The 19,813-nt window shown below is 36.9% G+C and overlaps 2 protein-coding genes across 4 annotated transcripts in view; both read left to right on the forward strand.

The window, feature by feature from the left end:
• Positions 1–2,220, forward strand: part of SOGA3 (SOGA family member 3) — a 68,996-nt gene extending 66,776 nt beyond the window's left edge. For all 3 annotated transcript variants that reach the window (XM_045066385.1, XM_045066384.1, XM_045066383.1), the window contains exon 9: positions 2,084–2,220. The gene's annotated coding sequence lies outside the window, so the exon portion shown is untranslated. The remainder of the gene's footprint in view (positions 1–2,083) is intronic.
• On the forward strand, positions 2,120–6,503 carry KIAA0408 (KIAA0408 ortholog). The gene is made up of 3 exons (XM_004740171.3): positions 2,120–2,443; positions 2,533–2,612; positions 5,102–6,503. Exons 1-3 carry the CDS (start codon positions 2,120–2,122, stop codon positions 6,501–6,503), a joined length of 1,806 nt encoding a protein of 601 aa, XP_004740228.2.
• The last annotated feature ends 13,310 nt before the right edge of the window (positions 6,504–19,813 follow it).

Raw genomic sequence — 19,813 nt, forward strand, 5'->3', positions numbered from 1 at the left:
AATAGGGGCGCCTGGGTGGCTCAGTGGGTTAAGCCTCTGCCTTCAGCTCAGGTCATGATCCCAGGGTCCTAGGATCGAGCCCCGCATCAGGCTCTCTGCTCCTCGGGGAGTCTGCTTTCTCCTCTCTCCTTCTGCCCGCCTCTCTGCCTACTTGTGATCTCTGTCTGTCAAATAAATAAATAAAATCTTTAAAAAAGAAAAAAAAAAAAGAAAGAAACCCTAAATAGAGGTCTTGGTTTCTAGAATTTTTTCTTTCTTTCTTTCTTTCTTTTAATCACATTGCAGTCTTTTCTGCTTGTCACCTTTGTTCAAATGATCAGAGAACCATAAACAAGTGCTGAGTATGGAGTAAAACAGATTTTCTTGTACAAAATAAATTTGCTTTCTATCAATAATGTATTGTTTGCTTATCCATACCTCACTTAAATCCTAAGAGAATTTAAGATGGTATGTAAAATTTTACAGAACGTAAAGTATTTTAGAACAAAACAGAACAAAAAGATGAGTTGAAGACAGGAGGAAGGATCTTACGTGAATTACATGTAGCAAGTCTATCTCTGTAGTAACATAAAAATTAGAAGCTGCATGTTTCTCAGTATTCAGGAGACAAAGGCAAACCTGTTTCCCAGGAATAGTACTTTTGTCCCTGATTTTGAAAATAAGGCAATTTTGTTTTTACCCATAGCTCCTTAAAAAGCAGACAGTGTCACCATAAGCATCCTTAGATTTAACATAAAGTTTTGAGGGTTGCTTTGTATCCAATCTCTCAAGGTCAGCTCAAATCATAATGCCCACAAGAGCTCAGAGCAAGTAATTTTATGAGGACAAAAATGATTGCTCCATGGCTATAATTTGATGCTATCCTGAGATCATCCAATGATAGATGTGAATCTCTGGAAATATATATACTGTATAGACTTCAGCCACCAACTCAGCATAGTGCTTCTCTCTGAGATGTGAGTAAATATTGAACAGCAGTATTGTCTTCCTTGAATAGATATAGGTTGTGGCCATAAAATGTAGTCATTTGCTTAAATAGTTATCCGAAAAACTCCTTTGAAATTTGCCAAGCTTTCCCACAGCTCAAGCCTAAAGAGGAAGGCTACTTACTTCCTATATTTAGGGGTGAGTTGTGTGAGTGACTACAGGTTAAACTAAACTCTCATCAAGAGATAATTTGGAGTCCACTTTAACATAGACTAATAAATGATGGAAGCCTTAGAGTTCTCGTATCATAAAGGACCGGTCACGTGTGTTTTAATCAGGATCAGAAATCTTTTTATTTTTTTAAGATTTTATTTATTTATTTAACAGAAAGACACAGCAAGAGAGGGGACACAAGCAGGGGGAGTGGGAGAGGGAGAAGCGGGCTTCCCGCAGAGCAGGGAGCCCGATGCGGGGCTTAATCCTAGGACCCTGGGATCATGACCTGAGTTGAAGGCAGACGCTGAATGAGAGCCACCCAGGTACCTGAGAAAGCTTTTTTTGGGGGGGGGGGGGAATCTCTTCTTAAAAAAAAAAAAATCTCAGTGGTACCTAGCAATACCTTAGTAACACCAACATATCTTCTAATGGAAACATCTTTCATCTGCACAAGGTCCACTTGGGGGGTGGAATGAACTGGAACACTACATGATACTGTCAACTGCTTAGACACTTCGCCGTTAGCTGCAAATAGAATCATATATTTTTAAAACATCACTTTAGTATCAGTTAAACCAGATTTTATTTATTTATTTGACAGAGAGAGAGAGAGAGACAGTGAGAGAAGGAACAGAAGCAGGGTGAGTGGGACAGAGAGAAGCAGGCTTCCTGCCAAGCAGGGAGCCCGAAGCAGGACTCAATCCCAAGATCCCCAGATCAAAACATGAGCTGAAGGCAGATGCTTAACGACTAAGCCACCCAAGCACCCCTGACTGATCAGATTTTAGAAGCACTCCTCAGAAGCATGAGTATTAACACCCCAGGGTAGTTAGTATATCATAATATGGCAAAGAGAACTCAAAATAGTGTGCTTGGTATGAAAAATATCGACCAAGTAAATTAGGAGGAGAAAAAAGCTTTATCTTTGTTTTCTTTGCAGCTTTGCCATGAAGTAAAGCTTCGGAGGAAAATCAACATGAATGAACGTGCTAAGATCATCAGTCATGATGGTGAGAAAGCAATTCGAGATCAAGTGCTGGAATCTCCAAATGACCCTAGTTCAGGGCGATGTGAATTTACAGGGATAAATCACAGGGATGGTCTGGAAAAAGAAAATAAAACAGAGCAGAGCTTACTCTGCGAGGGAAATCAAATGTGTAAGGAACAAAAAGCAACAAAAAAATCCAAAGTAGGGTTTATGGATCCTTTGGCCACAGAGAACCAAAAAGATTGTGAGGCCTGCCCTGGTCCGACGACTTGGAGGGAAGAGAGCAGGAGGTGTTCTGGGGCCCTGAACTTGGTAAGTAAGACTGTGATTGGCCTAGAACTGTTCCTAAAGAAATATTTACATTTCAAAGTGCTAACGTGCTGTTGCTTGTATGTATAAAGGCTCTTGAAGAACTTGCCAAAGTTAGTGAAGAGTTATGCAGCTTTCAAGAGGAAATCCGAAAGCGGTCCAACCACAGAAGGTGGGCTGATATATCTATGATTATTTTCTATCAGAAAATCAAGACAAATATTATTTTCAGTGAATGAATCTAAACTGCCTCCTCTTTATACTTGGTTCGTGTGAATTAACCATGAGTTATTAAAGGGTTATCTTAGATAGAAGATAAAAACTTTAATTGAATATTTCTCTGCTTACTAATTCTTAAACCAAATCTTCTCATTGTCTCCATAATTGGATTGTGAGGAATACTGCACTCTTTTGGTGTTTGGTTAAGGGACACTCTCCCGAATACTGTAACAAGTATCTTCTCGTGCAGCTCTTTCTCATTTTGAGTGTTGGCTGGGGGACGAGTACACAGCAGAGCTAATCCAATTTAAAATATCTTAAGAATTAACGAGGTGGAGTTTTAATTATATAATGATGTTCTAGTGGAGTATTTAATACCTAAGTCATTTATTTCTCTACATTTACATGTATATAATGGAAGCATACATAATTCAGAACAACCTATTGTAAGTATGCATACACAGACATACGATGAGAGTAAATGGTGCTATTTCAGTTTAGAAACACCTATATAATTATTAAAGTAAGTTTTCACCAAATTAAAAAAATAAATTGGAATTCTCTACAAGGTAAGTAAAGATGGATTGTTCTAGAATCAACATTCATCTCCTAGTGAAGGAATGTGTTCCTCTTAGAAACAGCAGCAGTGTTTCTCTTAGCTCTTAAGAATACCCTTAGTTCTCTTTAGCTCTTAGGAAGCTCAGAAAGAATTTTTGTATTGACTTACAATAGATTTTTTAATTCAACCATATTTTATACATAATTTTGCTCTCTACCTGGCCATTTTGTTTTTGCCTACCATTCTCCATTACTGAGTATTTATCTGCACTTTACTGTATTCTATCTTGTAACATTTTATAAGCTGAAGATATATAAATATGATTTATATTTATCAGTATGATCAATTTAACTTGTGGATTTATCTTGTTGCTTTATTTAGGTTTTTTGTTTTGATTGAACTTAGAAAAGACTCACTTGCCAATTTTCTTTTACAAACCACAACTGGTATAAAGTTCTCCTTGTGACACCATACACTTCAGAAGGATAGTTCAAATATTGTATTTGAATTAGTATGTAATACTAATTCATTACATTTACATTACAATTTAGTCTAATATTTCTTTCCTCCTTCCCACTCTGCTTTATGATCCTGCTATACCTAAGTACTCTCTTGTCCTTAAAGAACCACCTATATTTTATTGTAGCTCACTTTGCCTATCTGCCCTTTTATTCACCCCCCAAATTGTTTTTTTTTTTAATTTTAAAGCAAAAATGTTTAATGTTTATGGAAGCTACATGTTTGTCTTGAATTAAATTGGGAAAATCTTCTCTGTTCTACTCACTGAGACTCAGGCTCGAAAGCACATCTCAGTCTAACATGGGCTTCCATGATCAAGTCAGCAGAAGAAATGGGGGTGGAGAACTCTGGAAGGTCTTACACCAGCAATTTAATAATCTAGCTTGGAAATGACCCACATCATTCATGCTCCCTGGTCTCGTAGTTCACCCCTATAACTGGGAGCCTGGAAATTTAGTTGCCCATGTTCCCAAATGGAAGAGATAACTGGATTTCAATGGGTAGTGGTAATAAGTAACACATTCTGCTCATATCTTCATCAAATACTTTGTTTACTCTCCTATACACATAAGAACGACATGCACTGAGGATCACACCCCAAAAGTCCCATTTAGACATGACATCGAGAACTATTCCTTCAGTGTACTTTTTGCTGAGGCATTATTTCCCCAACCAACAGAATTGACTGTTCAGAGATTTTTTGTTTGTTGTTGTTGTTGTTGTTGTTTATTTCTTTTCAGTGTAACAGTATTCATTGTTTTTGCACCACACCCAGTGCTCCATGCAATACATGCCCTCCCTAATACTCACAGCCTTGTTCCCTCAACCTCCCACCCCCCACCCCTTCTTACTTTTGTTTCAAGCCCAAATGACACCTTCTACTTGGTATTACTCATGTTTCACTGAGCTTGTATTCAGATTTCTGTCACTCTGCTTAGTTTAGAATGTCATTTCAAATCCAAGAGAAGGAAGTTGAACTCACATGACATAATGACTAGGCATTCAGTAGGCAGAGCAGAGATGAGAAAATGGTAGAAGGGAACCTGTAGAAATGGGAAGACCAGTGGCAGACACCCCAAAGACTCCATAGTCTAGTCTGAGTGTAAGAGACAGTTTGGGAATATAATGGGAAGATAGTTTGGGTCAGAGCATGTAGACCATGAATGCTACATTGGGAGGTGGGCTTTATCTTTCAAGAAAAAGGACTTGGAGGTTCTGACTAGAGAATTTATATGAAAATGCTATTTGAGGATGTTGGGAGTCCTTTTCTTATTGCAGAAATTCATTGCTTAAGCCATGGTTTCTTTTGAGAACTCATCCTAAATAAAATTATCACTAATATATCGTGTTTTATAATTGTTTAGGATGAAATCAGATTCGTTTCTTCAGGAAATGCCAAATGTAATTAATATGCCTCACAGAGACCACATGGTCAATGATGGCCAGGGCATTCTTCCCCTCAATTTAGAAAAAGAAAAGCAGAAAAATAGGAAGAACCTAAGTACCAGTGTGCTCCAAAGCAATTCTCTGAAGACATGTGAACTTGATACAACTGATCTGCAAAGAAATGAAATTCCACCACTTCCTCCTCCAAGAAGCACATCTCGAAATTTTCCCAGCTCCTATTCCGAAAAAGCTCATGAAAGTTTGAAGGAAAGTTTAGATCACTGCAGCCAGGTGGCCCAAGAGGGTCAAGATGAAAGGAACTGCAGTTCTGGTTTCCTTTTGAGGCACAATGAGATGCCTATCCTGTGTCTAAATGAAGGCAAGACTTTGAAAGATGGTATCGTGTCTCCTTCTTTGGCCCCCAAAGCCAAAATATATAACAAGCCTTCATGTAATGAAAATGTTGGACTTAGCATGTGGTCGTATGACCCTGGGATCAGTGCAAAAAATAGTCCCTCTCCATTGTGGTTTCAGAAAACCTGCTTGACTCCCAGTAAGCCAAAGTGTGAAAAGATGGTTCCAGATCACCCTACTAAAGCTCATCCCGATCTGCATATAAGCAGTGACTATAGCTCCTTGGTGACAGAGAGCAGTGGCCCACTTAAAAGTTTCAGCTGTGGCTTTAAGAAGACAACTAGGAATGAAAAACTGGCAGCAAAGACTGATGAATTTAACAGAATCATATTTAGAACAGATAGAAATTGTCGGGCAATACAGCAAAATCAAAGCTACTCAGAATCATCTGAAGATCTTAAGCCCTGTGATACCTTAATTACTCATACAGGTAACATCTCAGAAAATGACAATGTGTCTGATATTCTGAAAACCAGTGTCCACGTGCCTGCGCCCAGAGAAAATGTGCCTGACAATCCCACCACAATATCCACAACAGGCCTCGTTAAACAAATGCAGGAACACATGAGCCCCAGCAGCTACCGCAATATGCTCCAAGAGCATGACTGGAGACCCAGTAATTTGTCTGGTCGGCCAAGATCAGCTGATCCTAGGTCAAATTACGGTGTTGTGGAAAAGCTGCTGAAAACCTATGAGACATCCACAGGATCTGCAGTGCAAAATTCTAAATGCTTCCAGGATAACTGGACCAGATGTAATGCTGATGTCAGCAGTGGGCCCACGTTAAGTCAGCATTTAGAAATAGTTCAGTTAGAACAAGAGCTTCAGCAAAAGCCAACTATGTGTGGAGCACAGCAAGTGAAGCAAGGAGTAGACTGGAGAAAGATAACAGAGGTGAGAAAGCAATTAATGTGCATTGAGAGGACTGTGTCTACATGCAGCAGTGACTCAGAGTTCAGTCAATAGTCCATTTATATAAATAGAATGTAGGCACATGGTTTGACATCTTCTTAATTTCTTGATCCTTTATTTGTGAATAAGTATAAATTTTAGAATTGTTAACACGAACCTCTTAAAATATGATTTTTAAGACTGCGAATAGTACCTTATAACTTCTTTAAAATTTTGAAATGGGACAACATAAATAAAATAAGTAGAGCACTGGGTGTGGTGAAAAAATAATGAATACTGTTATGCTGAAAATAAATAAATTGAAAAAAATAAAAAAAAATAAGTAGAACCAAGAGCCTCAAGAAGATTCAATGTTTGTTGTTTCTTTCTTGAAAAAACATTCCAAATGTGCATTTATTGGTTTATAGAATTTTATTCTTTTAGTGTTTATATTTTTAAAAGAGTATTACAAATGTTTTTAAAATAATTTCTTGCACTTTTCAGTTGTTGGCTATGATTGGTTCAGTCATTCCCAACATTTGATTCATGTTTTTTTTCATGGGATTAGTCACATGGATGTGACTATGGGTCTAACACATTGTAAACTAATGCTTTATAAAGTTCTTTTTTGTGTGGAGCAGAAAGGCAGTACATGGAAATAAAATATTATAGGTTAAAATTTTTAAGGTCATTCTTATTGGTGTAAATTCCTAACATGAAAATTGTCCCCACCCAAAAAAGTATTTAAATAAACTGTTATTCTTTTTTTGTTCCAGTCTGTTTGCAAAAGGATATAGTTTTCCCTAGCTATAGGAGGAAAAGAAGACAGTTGAAGAGATTGATATTTATAACAAAGAGCTATCCAACAATCCCTTTTTATGCATAATTTACAAAAAGTTACATGGTGACAGGTTGTTATAATTAGCTAATATTTCAAAAAATCATACTTTTGCAAAATTCAGTGTGTATGCAATATAGTTTTAAGCTATGCAGGTTGCCTTCTTCTGGTGTAAAAAAAAAATATTTTTATGCGGCTTTCAACCTCATAAAGATATCAGTTTTTATCCATTTTACCAGAAACCTTGCCTGTTTGTACAAGGTACAAGTAATTACCCTGGTTTTGTATTTCTCCATTTTTTACTTGAGTCCATAAATACCTGGGAGGCCTGTAAGCTTCAGATGACAAATGGAAACATGTATAGGATACTGGCTAAATACTCATCAGCTACATTTTTGCATTGGTTGTGGGAGTCCTCTACCATAGATTCTTAAGTGTAGTTTTTCATCCCCTCCCCCACCTGTGGGAGCACATCTAAAAAAAATAAGATTACAAAGACAGAAAAAGAAATTTTAGGTTATTGTCATAGAAATAGAGGCCATCCTCACTACCCATCTCAGATGAAAGAGCACAGGCTTTGTTGGGAAAGTCGATAATAATACTGGTATAAAATGTATAGTGGAAACTTTTTTTTTTAATTACAAAGGTCTAAGAATGTTTTTCTTCCATTAAAGTAGAAAGAAAAGAAAGAAGATATTAAAGAAAAGGAAGGGACAGGAAAGAAAAGGTTTTAAGTCATCCAATAATGCCCAATATAGATAATGATTCTGTATTAACAAGTTATATTTTGAAATATTTTAGTGACAATTTTGAAACTTTTGAGAAGTAGTAATAGTGGTTCTTGGTGGGGGAAAAAAAGCATCAGATAAATCGTTCGGTGATATGTGTGCCTTTTGCTTATGACCTCTGAAAGTGCCAATAACGACATAAATGAGCACGGTTTCTCTTATAAAATATTATCTTTTTGTTTTTTAAGAACACTAAACCATCCTAATGTCCCACTAATAAACACGTACAGTTCCATCTTCAAAGTTATCTAACACAAATTTTTGAATCCTGAACTCATAATTAGTCGTAAAAAGAGATCAATTGTATTAAAATGTGGCAATGTGAAAAGATCTACAGGATTATCAAATACCATATTCCTCATTAAAAGTGAGATGCGTTTGATTCAAGACCACAAATAGTAGACAATCACCTTCTTCAGATATCCGTGCCGTTACTTGCTTCTAAATAGGTTAGTCCATCACCCTTGAAGTTGGGATCCATAATATATATTAAGCAATTAATATATTAATATATTATCAATTGTTGGTGCTTGTATAGTGAGATGGAGGTCTTCCTTTGTCTCTTAGGAATCCATGGCAGTGAAATCTTCGCGTGGAAAAGGATTTTCCCGACCGGCTAGACCAGCAAATCGCCGTCTCCCTTCCAGATGGGCCTCGAGATCTCCATCAGCGCCCCCTGCCTTGCGGAGGACTGCCCCCAGTTATACCATTTCTTTGAGATCCACAGCATCAATGGTCTGAGTCTCTGGCCTGGATTGCTAGATGACAAAAGTCCTAATTGCCAAATAGAGCATTCCGAGTGTTTACAGCCAATCCTGTCTCTTCTCTGTCTTTCAAGATCACTGGGACAAATGATTTCAATCTTAACTTCCCATCAGTCTTCAGTGTTTTTAATCTATGGAATAATTATCTTCCTGTATTTCGATTTCTTAGATCAGAATTTTTTAATGCCATCCTCATTAATTTGCCAATATGATTTTAAGTTGAAACAATGTACTATATTGTATATTCTAACTTTCTTGCAAGTGGCAGAAAGCAAGGTTATGTGCATGGCCATGTGTTTGTAGATGCATGTGTTACAATGAGAAGTATCCTAGTATGTATTTAGATAAGAAAAACATATGTGCTAGTGTTGACTTTGAAATTATAACCTGTATACCTATGTATCTTTCTGTTTATTTAAAATTTTTGAAAATATACAGTACTATTTATATTTTGTATACCTTTTAATAGGTATCCATTTAAGGCATTTGAGGTAATTATATTAACTGACCACTTTCTGGGCCCCAACTACACTGAAAAATAAGAATTATACACATTAATAACATTTGGTAGATTTCTAAATACAGCTCATAAATAGTTTCTTAACTGACATAAGGATGTACTAATACCATTGATTTCCTTGTTACTCTCTTAAATAAATAAAATTGTCACAGGTTTAATAGTTCAGGCTTCTAAAGCAAACATAAAATGTTCGCAAAATCTTTTGTATATCATTCGGTAGTCTATTATGGCTTTAACTGAGTACTTGATCCCCAGAGCCATATTATGAGACAGCCTTATAAATAACAGGACTTAAAACTGATCTTATTTTGTCAACTTCAGTAACACATAATCCTTAAATAGGATATGAAAAGAAATTCAGTTATGTTGAATTCTAATTTTTTGTTAAATTATATAGCTTTTAGTTAAGCTCCTTTATTTGAAGGCATATTTAGAGGTAAGTCATTTCCTTTTTCTTTTTTTTAACTTTTCCACAAAATTAGTAGACAAAAACTAATTCGCTTTTTTAATTAACAAGAAATATTAAGAATGGTATTTGACTGAAAGCTGAATTATAATATATTTCTTACAGTTTCTACATTTTAAAAAAAAGCCTTAAACTAAACCTTGGCATCCATGAGTAGCATAAGAACAGAAATGTGTATTTTGGCCATAATTTGCATCCAGTGAACACATAAGATCTATACTGAGAACTGAAGGAAGTATGAATGTTGAAGTGCTTGGATTTTTATATGTAAGATCTTAGAAGCAACTTTGCTTTCCATTGTCTCTCTATAAAACCAACTTTGGTATTAGATATGAATTCTATATAAGCTTTTCTTTATTACCAGAAAGGTTGAGAAAGCCTAGTGACATGAGTATTCAAAGACCTTCTTCTTATGATATATTTTAACAATTAAGAGAAATTCATTGCATTATACATCATGATCTGAGGTAAAGTAAATGATTTCTAAATCCCAGACTGCCTTAAAAGGCTCAAGACTGTTTGTTGTGTGATGATAGACAGATTCATGTTTTCCAAAAAGGAGAGTTTATAGGAGTTGAGATGAATAAAATGGCTAGAGTATGAAGCTGGAGAAGATGATAAGTAAGAGCTAGAGACCCACTCTTTTCTGGAATAGTTTGAGGAGAATAGGTATAAACTCTTCTTTAAATGTTTGGTAGAATTTGCCTGTGAAACCATCTGGTCCTGGACTTCTGTTTGTTGGGAGTTTTCTGGTCACTGATTTAATATCTTTGCTGGTAATTGGTTTGTTCAAATTTTCTAGTTCTTCCTGTTTCAATTTTGGTAGCTTATATGTTTCTAGGAATTTACCCCTTTCTTCTAGGTTGTCCAGTTTATTGGAATATAGTTTTTCATAATATTCTCTTAAAATTGTTTCTATTTCTGTGGCGTTTAGAGCCATGCTTTTAATTCTTGTTTCTTTCAGGAATATCCTTTTCCATAGGAAACCTATCAGAGAAAAGTAACCTAGACACCAAGTGATGTCACTTACATCATATGCTTTTCATCTAGAAGGGTGGGGTGGAAAGGGAAGTGGTGGTGTGCAAGGATGGACCCATGAGGAAGTTGCTGCTGTGTTACATTGGAGAGACTGCCCAAGAATTGGGCAACATACCTGCTTCCCTCCATCACTGTATCCCAGGTAGTCTGATGTGGATCTATGGTTCCTACCTCTAACTACAAGTCAAAATATTGAGGATCTCTTTCCTAATCTCATCCCATAATTACTAAAGCAGAATTTCCAGGGGTTCAGAGGAGGATCTGGAGTCATTAATAAAACAATAACAACAACAACCACAAAAAGAAAGCAAACATTTGATGATTAAAGAGATTTGGAAGCAGTGACTTTGATGGATGCCCAAACAGATGAGCACCATTGGGTAGTCATGTTACCTCCCTGGGACTTGATTTTATTACCTGTAAAATAAAAGGGTTATATTATCAGGCATACAATTTTAAGTCACCTTTTCTATTACTATTTGAATGAAACATTTTAACATCTTCCTATGTTGACTAAAATCTCATAGAATAATAGAGTTGGAAAAAAAAAAAAAAACTTAGTATCTAGTCCAACTCCTTGATTGCTAAGATGAAGAAACTAAAGCAAAGATTATTGAAATATTCTGTTTTCTCTTTTAAAATATTTTATAATTTTTTATGGAAAAACCTATCAGGTAAATGGAAATTATCCTTCAAAAATATTTTTTTATTATTGTGAATTTTAACTGGTAGTTTTTCTACTTTGGAGGGCATTTTCTTCCCCAAAACACCCTTCATTATGCTGGATTGAAGACATTTGTAAACATTTCAGAAATATTTGATTAGAAACACTTGTATTAATAGAAGCTTTGCTGAGCAGACTTTTTGGTGGGAAACTCTTATGTTATTCCAAGTGAGCAATTTGATCTCAGAAAGGAATAAGAACAAGGCAGATAAAGTTCTTGAGTTTTTGTGCATGTGTGTGTGCGTGCATGTGTGCTTGTGTGTGTGTGTGCACGCACACAACCCTTGCACGAGTTCTCTATGTTGCCTTATCACCAAAGCCAAATATAAAGATGTAAGTTATGTTTGCATAATTCAATTATTGAAAATTAACCTTAACTTTCATTTGTTTTTACATAGACAATGAAGATGATTAGCTATATCATGCATGATTTACCTCTACAGAGAGAAGGTAACCAGACTCCATGTCATCTTGAGAAAATATGTGGACCTAAGAAAGAGAAAATATGTTTCCCTGCAGAGATTTTTAAAATTATTTTTAGGCACATTTCCTGACAAATAGATACTTGATATTAGAATCTCCTCCAGTGATTGGAAGTTACTGAATTAAATAGGTGTGGAGACACATGTTGTGGCATGTCTATACATTGAGAATATTTTTATTTTCTTCCTTTCCTATAGCAGTCTCCAGGAAAGCTAAAATTTTATGAAGTCTAAAATCAAATATGTCCACAGTTCAGCCTAGCTTCTCCTAAGATATCTCTACATAATAAAATCTAAAAGCCTGCATGAATTCCTGCACTTAGCCACACGTAACCCCAAATAGCTTCTCATACCCTGATAGCCACTCTGCCCATTTAAACCGTTTATTGAATCTGATTAATTTTTGTTTGAAAAAAAGCGTACTCCTCTGAAATTTGCCTTTACATTTGAAGTTAGTTTAATTATTTTAGGTAGACTCAGATTTCTATTATAGTGTTATTTTGCTTCAAATTCTGCATGTTTCTTGTTAAGTAGCAAGTATCTTTATTAGAATGTACAACTATGACTTATTGTTTGATAGAGCCCAGAATATGCTCTCTCAAAAAATGGGCTTCATAAAGTTAAAAATTAAAACAAAACAAACAAAAAACAAAGTTGGAGGAGGCAGCTTTCAGGCAAGTGTCTAGTCAACATTTTTTACTGTAGGAATTTTTCTTATCATAGAAAATAATTTTCATTCCAGTGGGAAAAAAGTCAAAAAATCTTACACATATTACAATGATCTATTGAGTCCAACATGTATGATTGGCAAATTCTGGAAAAGAAGTTCTGCTTATATGAAGCTATGATGAAGTCTAGAAATAAAGTCTAGAATGGCAAGGATCATAAAAGTCATATGAAACAATCCTGAAACTCAGAGGTCTGTATGACGGCCAAGGTTATAAGAATGGTCACCACAGTAGGCTCCAACACCAGTGTCTTGCCTCCCTGTATGCCTGCGTGCACCTATGACTTGATGGTTTGCAAAGCACACTTACATACCTTGACTTGTTGACTTCTTCCAACAAACTTCAAGGCAGCCTTTGTGATTTCTAATTTCAGATGGAAAAATTAAATAACCAAGATAATAAATATTTCTCAAGATAATACTGAGAAATAAATAGGTGATTCTATGGACTCCTCATTCCGACTCTTTTCCAAAAAAAGAGGAAGAGGAAGCAAAGAGTGAAGTTCTTTTTCACATACATTTTATGCATGGCAAGTTGTTTATTTTGATTTCGTTGAGAGTTTCTCTTAATTTTGCCTTTCAGTCTTCTTAACCAAAGTTCTTCATTTTTATATGGTTTCAAAAAGATTATTAAAGTCATGAAGAAGGCTCACTTTACCAAAATATGTTTCTTTCTTTTGGTGCCTATGCTCTGAAATTGTGTAAATTTTGTATGTGGGCCAAAATCTTGAAGGTAAACTGATAAGTAGCCAAAGCAATCCTCATCTGTAGTATCAAGTGAATCCTGATCTCCTCACCCTTCAAAACAATCACAGAAAATTTTCATACTATATGGCTTAAATGTACTCAAGAATAAATGAGAACGTTTCCCTTGGAACTTGCAGTTATTTCTAATTTATAATCTTACTCCAAAATAAATTGTATCTGCCAATTTCCTTTTGAGGCTTTATTCTCCAATTAAATTATGTACTTATGTAATTTTATAAAAATCATTAAACAAATTCAATGTAGCTGTTTGGGATCTGCAGAGTTTTCTTTCTATATAACATCATTCAGCCTCAAAATAATGCTAAACTGTCTAACCTCAATGATATATTTTAAGCTTTGCACAAAATTTTGTGTTACAATTAACTCAGTTAACAGATTCTCTAAATTAATGATCTCTAGAGTGAAATAGTTAATGCACAATGAATGCCAGAGAATCATTTACATTATTTTTTAAAAGAAGTTACATGTTGGAGTAAAAGGGAACAATAGTTGCTAAATGCTAAAATTTGGGAGGTAAATTATGGGGAATAAAGGTTCTTCCTGGGAGATCCAGGCAAGGAGAGAGGAGCTAAGACTAAGCATGTCACCTTGTTAAAAAAAAAGAAGCGAGTGGGGGCATAGCCCAGGGAGCCAAAGCTAGATGAATTCATGACTTAGTTCAGCAAAAGCAACCACTAGGTTTTCCCAGGACATCAGACTCCAGGGTGCCTCATGCTTAGGATTCAGGTAAGGGGTCATCTTCAAGGAGATTCTTCATAAGACAGCTAAGACCCTGAAACTGAGGCCAGAGCCAGGGTAGGAATGAAATGATCGGGGAAGGAAATTGTCAAAAGCAAGATACTAGATCAAGAAGCCTTGTTCTGGGGACCAGCATGTAAGGAGGTTAAGAGATGCAGCTCTAGGTGGGCTGGGACATTCCCACTGGGACTAGGAACAGACGGAGAGGTCTTCAGCCGCACACAAAATCTTTGCTGAAGTTGGGAGCTAAGGAGACTTGGACAGCAAGGGAAGGAGGCACCAATTGCTAGCAGGCAGCTAGCAGTGTAACCACCACAAAGCTGAAATACATGGGGAGTCAGTACTGCTTGGGCTCTCATCTAGAATATTTTGAGGAACTAGAATTGATGGGTGGCCATCAGAAGTCCTTGCTTTGAGGAATTCAAAAAGACAGGTAAAGAGGATGACATGTGGACAGATATCCTTTGCTCTCCCCCTTTGTTTTATGTTTTCTTGTGACTGTATCAGCAGAATCTAAAAACCTTATCCAGAGAGCTCATAAAATAAGCCACCCACACCTTCATGTAATAGACCATGAGAGCAAAATGAGGTATCCCAGAAATGGAAAGTGATGTTCTTCTCCAATACTAATATAAAACAGGCACATAATCAAAGAGTCAGCCCATTTTTAGAACTTAGAAAATCACAGAAAATTGTCTGCATGACGTGGGTGAGCATAGGGAATCTCCAAGTTGCATCTGAGAATAGAATTTTGTCTCAAAGAAATGCAGTGTGTTTATAACTAAAGGCAAAATGTAACCAGCTACTCTGAGCTCTGTCTGTATGGAAAGGAGACGAGCTGCATGGAGCCCAAGAAAAGGTAGCCTGAGAGCAGAATATTTGTATTGTTTCACTGCCATCCAGTGGAAGAGGCCAAGGTCTGAAAAAATGAAGTTCCTGCCCATGGCCTATTCTAGTCTATCCTAGGAGAGGTGATTCCCCCAGATGGATCGTACCACACACAGAACCCTCAAGGTCCCCCAATTCCAGCAGCTCACTCTTCCCGCTTGCACTCAAGCAGCCTTCTGAATCTCAAATTAACTACCTAGGTGCTTACAGAAGCAAAAGAGCATCTAGAACAGCGTCCTTTTGACATGTGTCAGAAAATTCTCTAATAGCAGAGAAAAGAAATAGGTATCCCAAGGTCTGGGCTGGTATCTACAATTCTTGAATTTTGGAGGGTTGTAACATGAACATTTTTCAGCTCTTAAGGGTATTTTCTGCTTTATTCGCTGATTGTGCCAAGCACTTAGAAAGATGTCAGCAAATAGTAGGCTCAATAAACATTTGTTGAATAAATTAAGGCAAATCTTAAATGCTTTCATTGTTTGCTACAGGAAAAACAAAAGGTTTTCCTTTCTGCTTCCCAACGAAATCACAGCTGGTAATGTACTTCTCTTATAGAATTGAGGCAATCTGATTTTACATGTAAAGTAATTTCTCTTCTTCTCATAGTGTCATCACATTTTGAGACCATGACTCCATTTAAAAACATGCATACAAATCAAAATAGATTTTCTCATGGTTGGGCAAACCTTATAAGCATAATAAGGTAAGAGATGCTTGCTGGTGAAAAGTTTAAGTATCGTTTTGGTGAAAAGTCAAATGACTCGTGTCATAGAAAATATCGTGAGGATGTCTTTTTTTATTGTCTTAAGGGGAAAATAGTTGAAGGGCTTTTTGGCTTTTTTTTTTTTTTTTGAAAAGGCAGATTGCCACATACAGCCTATCATTTGAATGAGTGTGGACTCTTGGAAGCTTGACTACCCTGCCTTCTCCTACAAGTGGACCTGGAGAGCTTGTTGGGGGGTTCAGAGTGCACCTACTCCTGTACCCTTAACTGAAGACAGGTCCACCGAGCACACAGCTTCAGGAAGGACCTGTGGGGAGAGGTGAGGGAAGAAGGGGACAAGGGTGAGCCCGTCGGATCAGCAGAATCAACCCTGGTGATCAATGTGATGACGGGTATCACAGCCAGATGGCCCTCACATCCTGCAGGGCTTTTTCGAAGGAAAAAAAAAAATTACATTATATGGGCTAAATTTTATCACACATAATTGAATTAAGTTTGCAAAATTTCATTGTCAAGAAAGTCAACTCATGACAACTCTCACACTTTAAATCTGCTATGTCCTGCCACACCCAGTGAAAGCTTTCACAATTTCACTTCTGCAAATAATTCACCCTTCAAGTGTTTTTGCTGAATAAGCCAATGTTGGGAATTACTGTTTGTCATTAGGCAAAACCACAATTCATCATTTTAAGCCGTGTTTTAGCCATTGTGATAATGTTTTTAATTTTCCACTAAAAAGAGAAATTAAATTTAAAATTTTAATTTTCCACTAAATTGAAAATTTGATGAGCATTTTTCTCTGCCTAAATCAGCACATAGCTATGTCAAATAGCAAGTTTTCAAACTCATTTCCCATTTCTTTACAAATTTATCTAAAATGATAAGCATCTAAATAATTATTTCTGCAAATTTACAACAAAAGCTCCCTTTTTTTTTTTTTTTTTTTTTTTTTTTTTTTTTTTTGCCAGGCCATTAATATGCAAGGAAAATCAAGAGGCAAACTCTTTGAGAGGAGATGTTATTGACGGGCTGCTACAGGGCTGCTGATTCATGCAAAATACAAAAGGGTGACTTTTCCCACCAACGTCAGCATCATAGATTTTTCCCTGCATGTCTCCATTAATATCTGTCTTTCCGCTCATTAGAAGGAATTCTCCAGGCACCTAGGTGGCTCAGTCAGTTTAGGTGACCCTCTCTTAATTTCTCTCTTGATTTTGGCTCAGATCATGATCTCAGCGGTCTTGAGATGGAGCCCTCTCACCCCCCACCTCTCACCGTGGGTCTCTCTGCTCAGCCCAGAATCTGCTTGTCCCTCTCTCTCCCCCTCTGTCTCTTCAGGGTGTGCATGCATGAGCATGTGTGCTCTCTTTCTCTCTCTCTCAAATAAATAAATAAAATCTTTTTTAAAAAATTAAAAAAGAGTACTCATATTTTTAAAAATGATTTTTACTAGGTATTTTACTATAAAGCATTCTTTTAAAATTAGTGGGGAAAAGTCAATAACTGATCAAATTGCACACACATACACACAATAGTGTCTATGCTTTCCAATTTAAGATAAAGAGCAAGGTTAGCATTCAACTAGTACATTCTCTCTCAACTAGTACATTCAACTAGTACATTCTAAGATATTCTTCTGAAGTGTTAGAGCTATTGAGTGCCGCTCAGTATGGGTAACTTCTTCATCTCTTTTTAAGATCCCAAAAGATTTGACCATAACCCTAGCATGGAGTTTTCCATGGTTTTTGTTTGTTTGTTTGCTTGTTTGTTTTTCTTTAAATTGACCATCAAGTAATTTTGTCTTTTTTTTTTTTTAAAGATTTTATTTATTTATTTGACAGAGAGAGATCACAAGTAGGCAGAGAGGCAGGCGGAGAGAGAGGGGGAAGCAGGCTCCCTGCTGAGCAGAGAGCCCGATGTGGGCTCGATCCCAAGACACTGGGATCATGACCTGACCCAAAAGCAGAGGCTTTAACCCACTGAGCCACCCAGGTGCCCCTAATTTTGTCTTTTTAATTGTGCTTTTCATACCAGCCGATATTTTTGTTTCCTTTGTTGGAAATTTTCTGGTTATTTAAATAGTTCATTTTTAATGTCACCCGAAAGAACAATGATGGTTTACGCAATTACTCTCAGGGTTTTATCCATTAGAAGATCTAAAGGATTAGACATCTGGCAGTGTTACAATATTATAGCTTATATTTTAAATATGCCTCTAAATGTATCCCACTATTTTTAGATGGCAGCTACCTATTACCATCCTTTTTACCGTCATTTTCACTGGTAAGGCTGACTGCTGACTCTGGTTGTACTAAAAATTTTCAACTATCTTTCCTATTTTACCCAATACCCACTTGTGATCCAAACTCCCTGTATTAAATCATTTAATATATTTCCTTTGGAAATCTAATTTTATTTAAAATTATTATACTTTAAATGTATCTGTGGAAAAAAATGGTAAATCACACACACAAGTACAGACTTAGGGGATACTTACTTGCTATTGGCAGAAAGTAGAACTAGAAGAAATCAAGCACTTGTAAACGAAATATGTAATGAGAATAATTTTTAGAAATCCTTAAGCTCTATTTTGGAATCAATGACTTGCCTGGCTGGGGTGGTGTGGTGGTATAACCTAAATCTTAAAAAGCAAATGCTGATTGGGACGCCTGGGTGGCTCAGTCAGAGGGGCACCTGCCTTTGGCTCAGGTCATGGTCCCAGGGTCCTGACACCAAGTCCCATATCAGGCTCTTCTCAACAGGGAGCCTTCTTCTCCCTCGGTCTGCGGCTCCCTCTGCTTGTGCTCTCTCCCTCTCTGACAAATACATAAAGCTAAAAAGAAACCACACACAGGTTGCTACAATAGCAAAACAATTTCTCCAAAAAATGGCTCTGCAAGTCCCTGAAGACGCATGAGGAGCTCTCAATTTTAAGCTTTTCCACTCCCGCAGTCAGTGCAGTGAACAACCTTAGCACACTTAATTCTTCTAGCAGCATATCCAGATTAATTTCTTGGAACTGCAATATTGACAGTACTTGTTCCCCCAGCATAGAGTTACCAAATTTTTCAATCAACAATTGTGGATGAAAATCTTATGCTTTCTGGGATTACACAAAATCAACAAAATAGTCACACACAAAAAAGCAGATTTTTAAATTTTCATTTTGTGGGCCAGTAGAAAACAGTTTTTTTATGCTTTTTATTTTAAAATATTAATAGTCTCATGGGAGGCTGAGAGAATAGAATGAGTTCCATGCACCTGAAGGACCCCAGGTCAGAATTATACTATAGCCTATAAGTTTTAACATTCTTTTTATAACCAACTTATGCTGACTGAGAAACTGTGGCCAGCTGACCGTAGATAAGGGAGTCAGCAAGCAGCATAACAGGATAACGAATAGCGAAAATCTGTGTTTAACCCGGCTGTTTCTGGCTTCTGTATAATAATGCTCCTAATGCTTTGCTAAGAAATGAAAAATTGCTTAAACCCTTGCTCGCTGTGTAATCAAATAAAGTTATACTTTTCCCTTGTTAAGAATTCCCCCTACTCCTAAGTCCCCCACACTAAGGCCGGAGACAGGCGGTTCAGCGCGTACTTGATAAGGGGATCCTCTCCCGTACCAAGGCCGGAGACAGGCAGTTCAGCACGTATATAGATAAAGGTTAGAAACGTGCAATTCAACACATACCCTCTACTGTACACTATCTGAACGGTGACTGGCCAAAATGTGGGTCTTCCAAAGCCAATCCGCTAACACCAAGTATGCCTTTTTTTAAATGTTCAAATTGTCAGCCTATCAGCTCCATCCCATCCAAAACTTGTTTGTACCTGTCTATAAAAATCCTGCACCACCCCAGCCTGGTGTGCTCAGCTAGCAGGAGCTGCTGACCACCCGCAGGCGTGCGCTGACCACCCGC

The sequence above is a fragment of the Mustela putorius genome, unplaced genomic scaffold, assembly GCF_011764305.1.
Source record: "Mustela putorius furo isolate JIRA1106 unplaced genomic scaffold, ASM1176430v1.1 tig00003863_pilon_pilon_pilon, whole genome shotgun sequence".
Taxonomy (NCBI): Eukaryota; Metazoa; Chordata; class Mammalia; order Carnivora; family Mustelidae; genus Mustela; species Mustela putorius.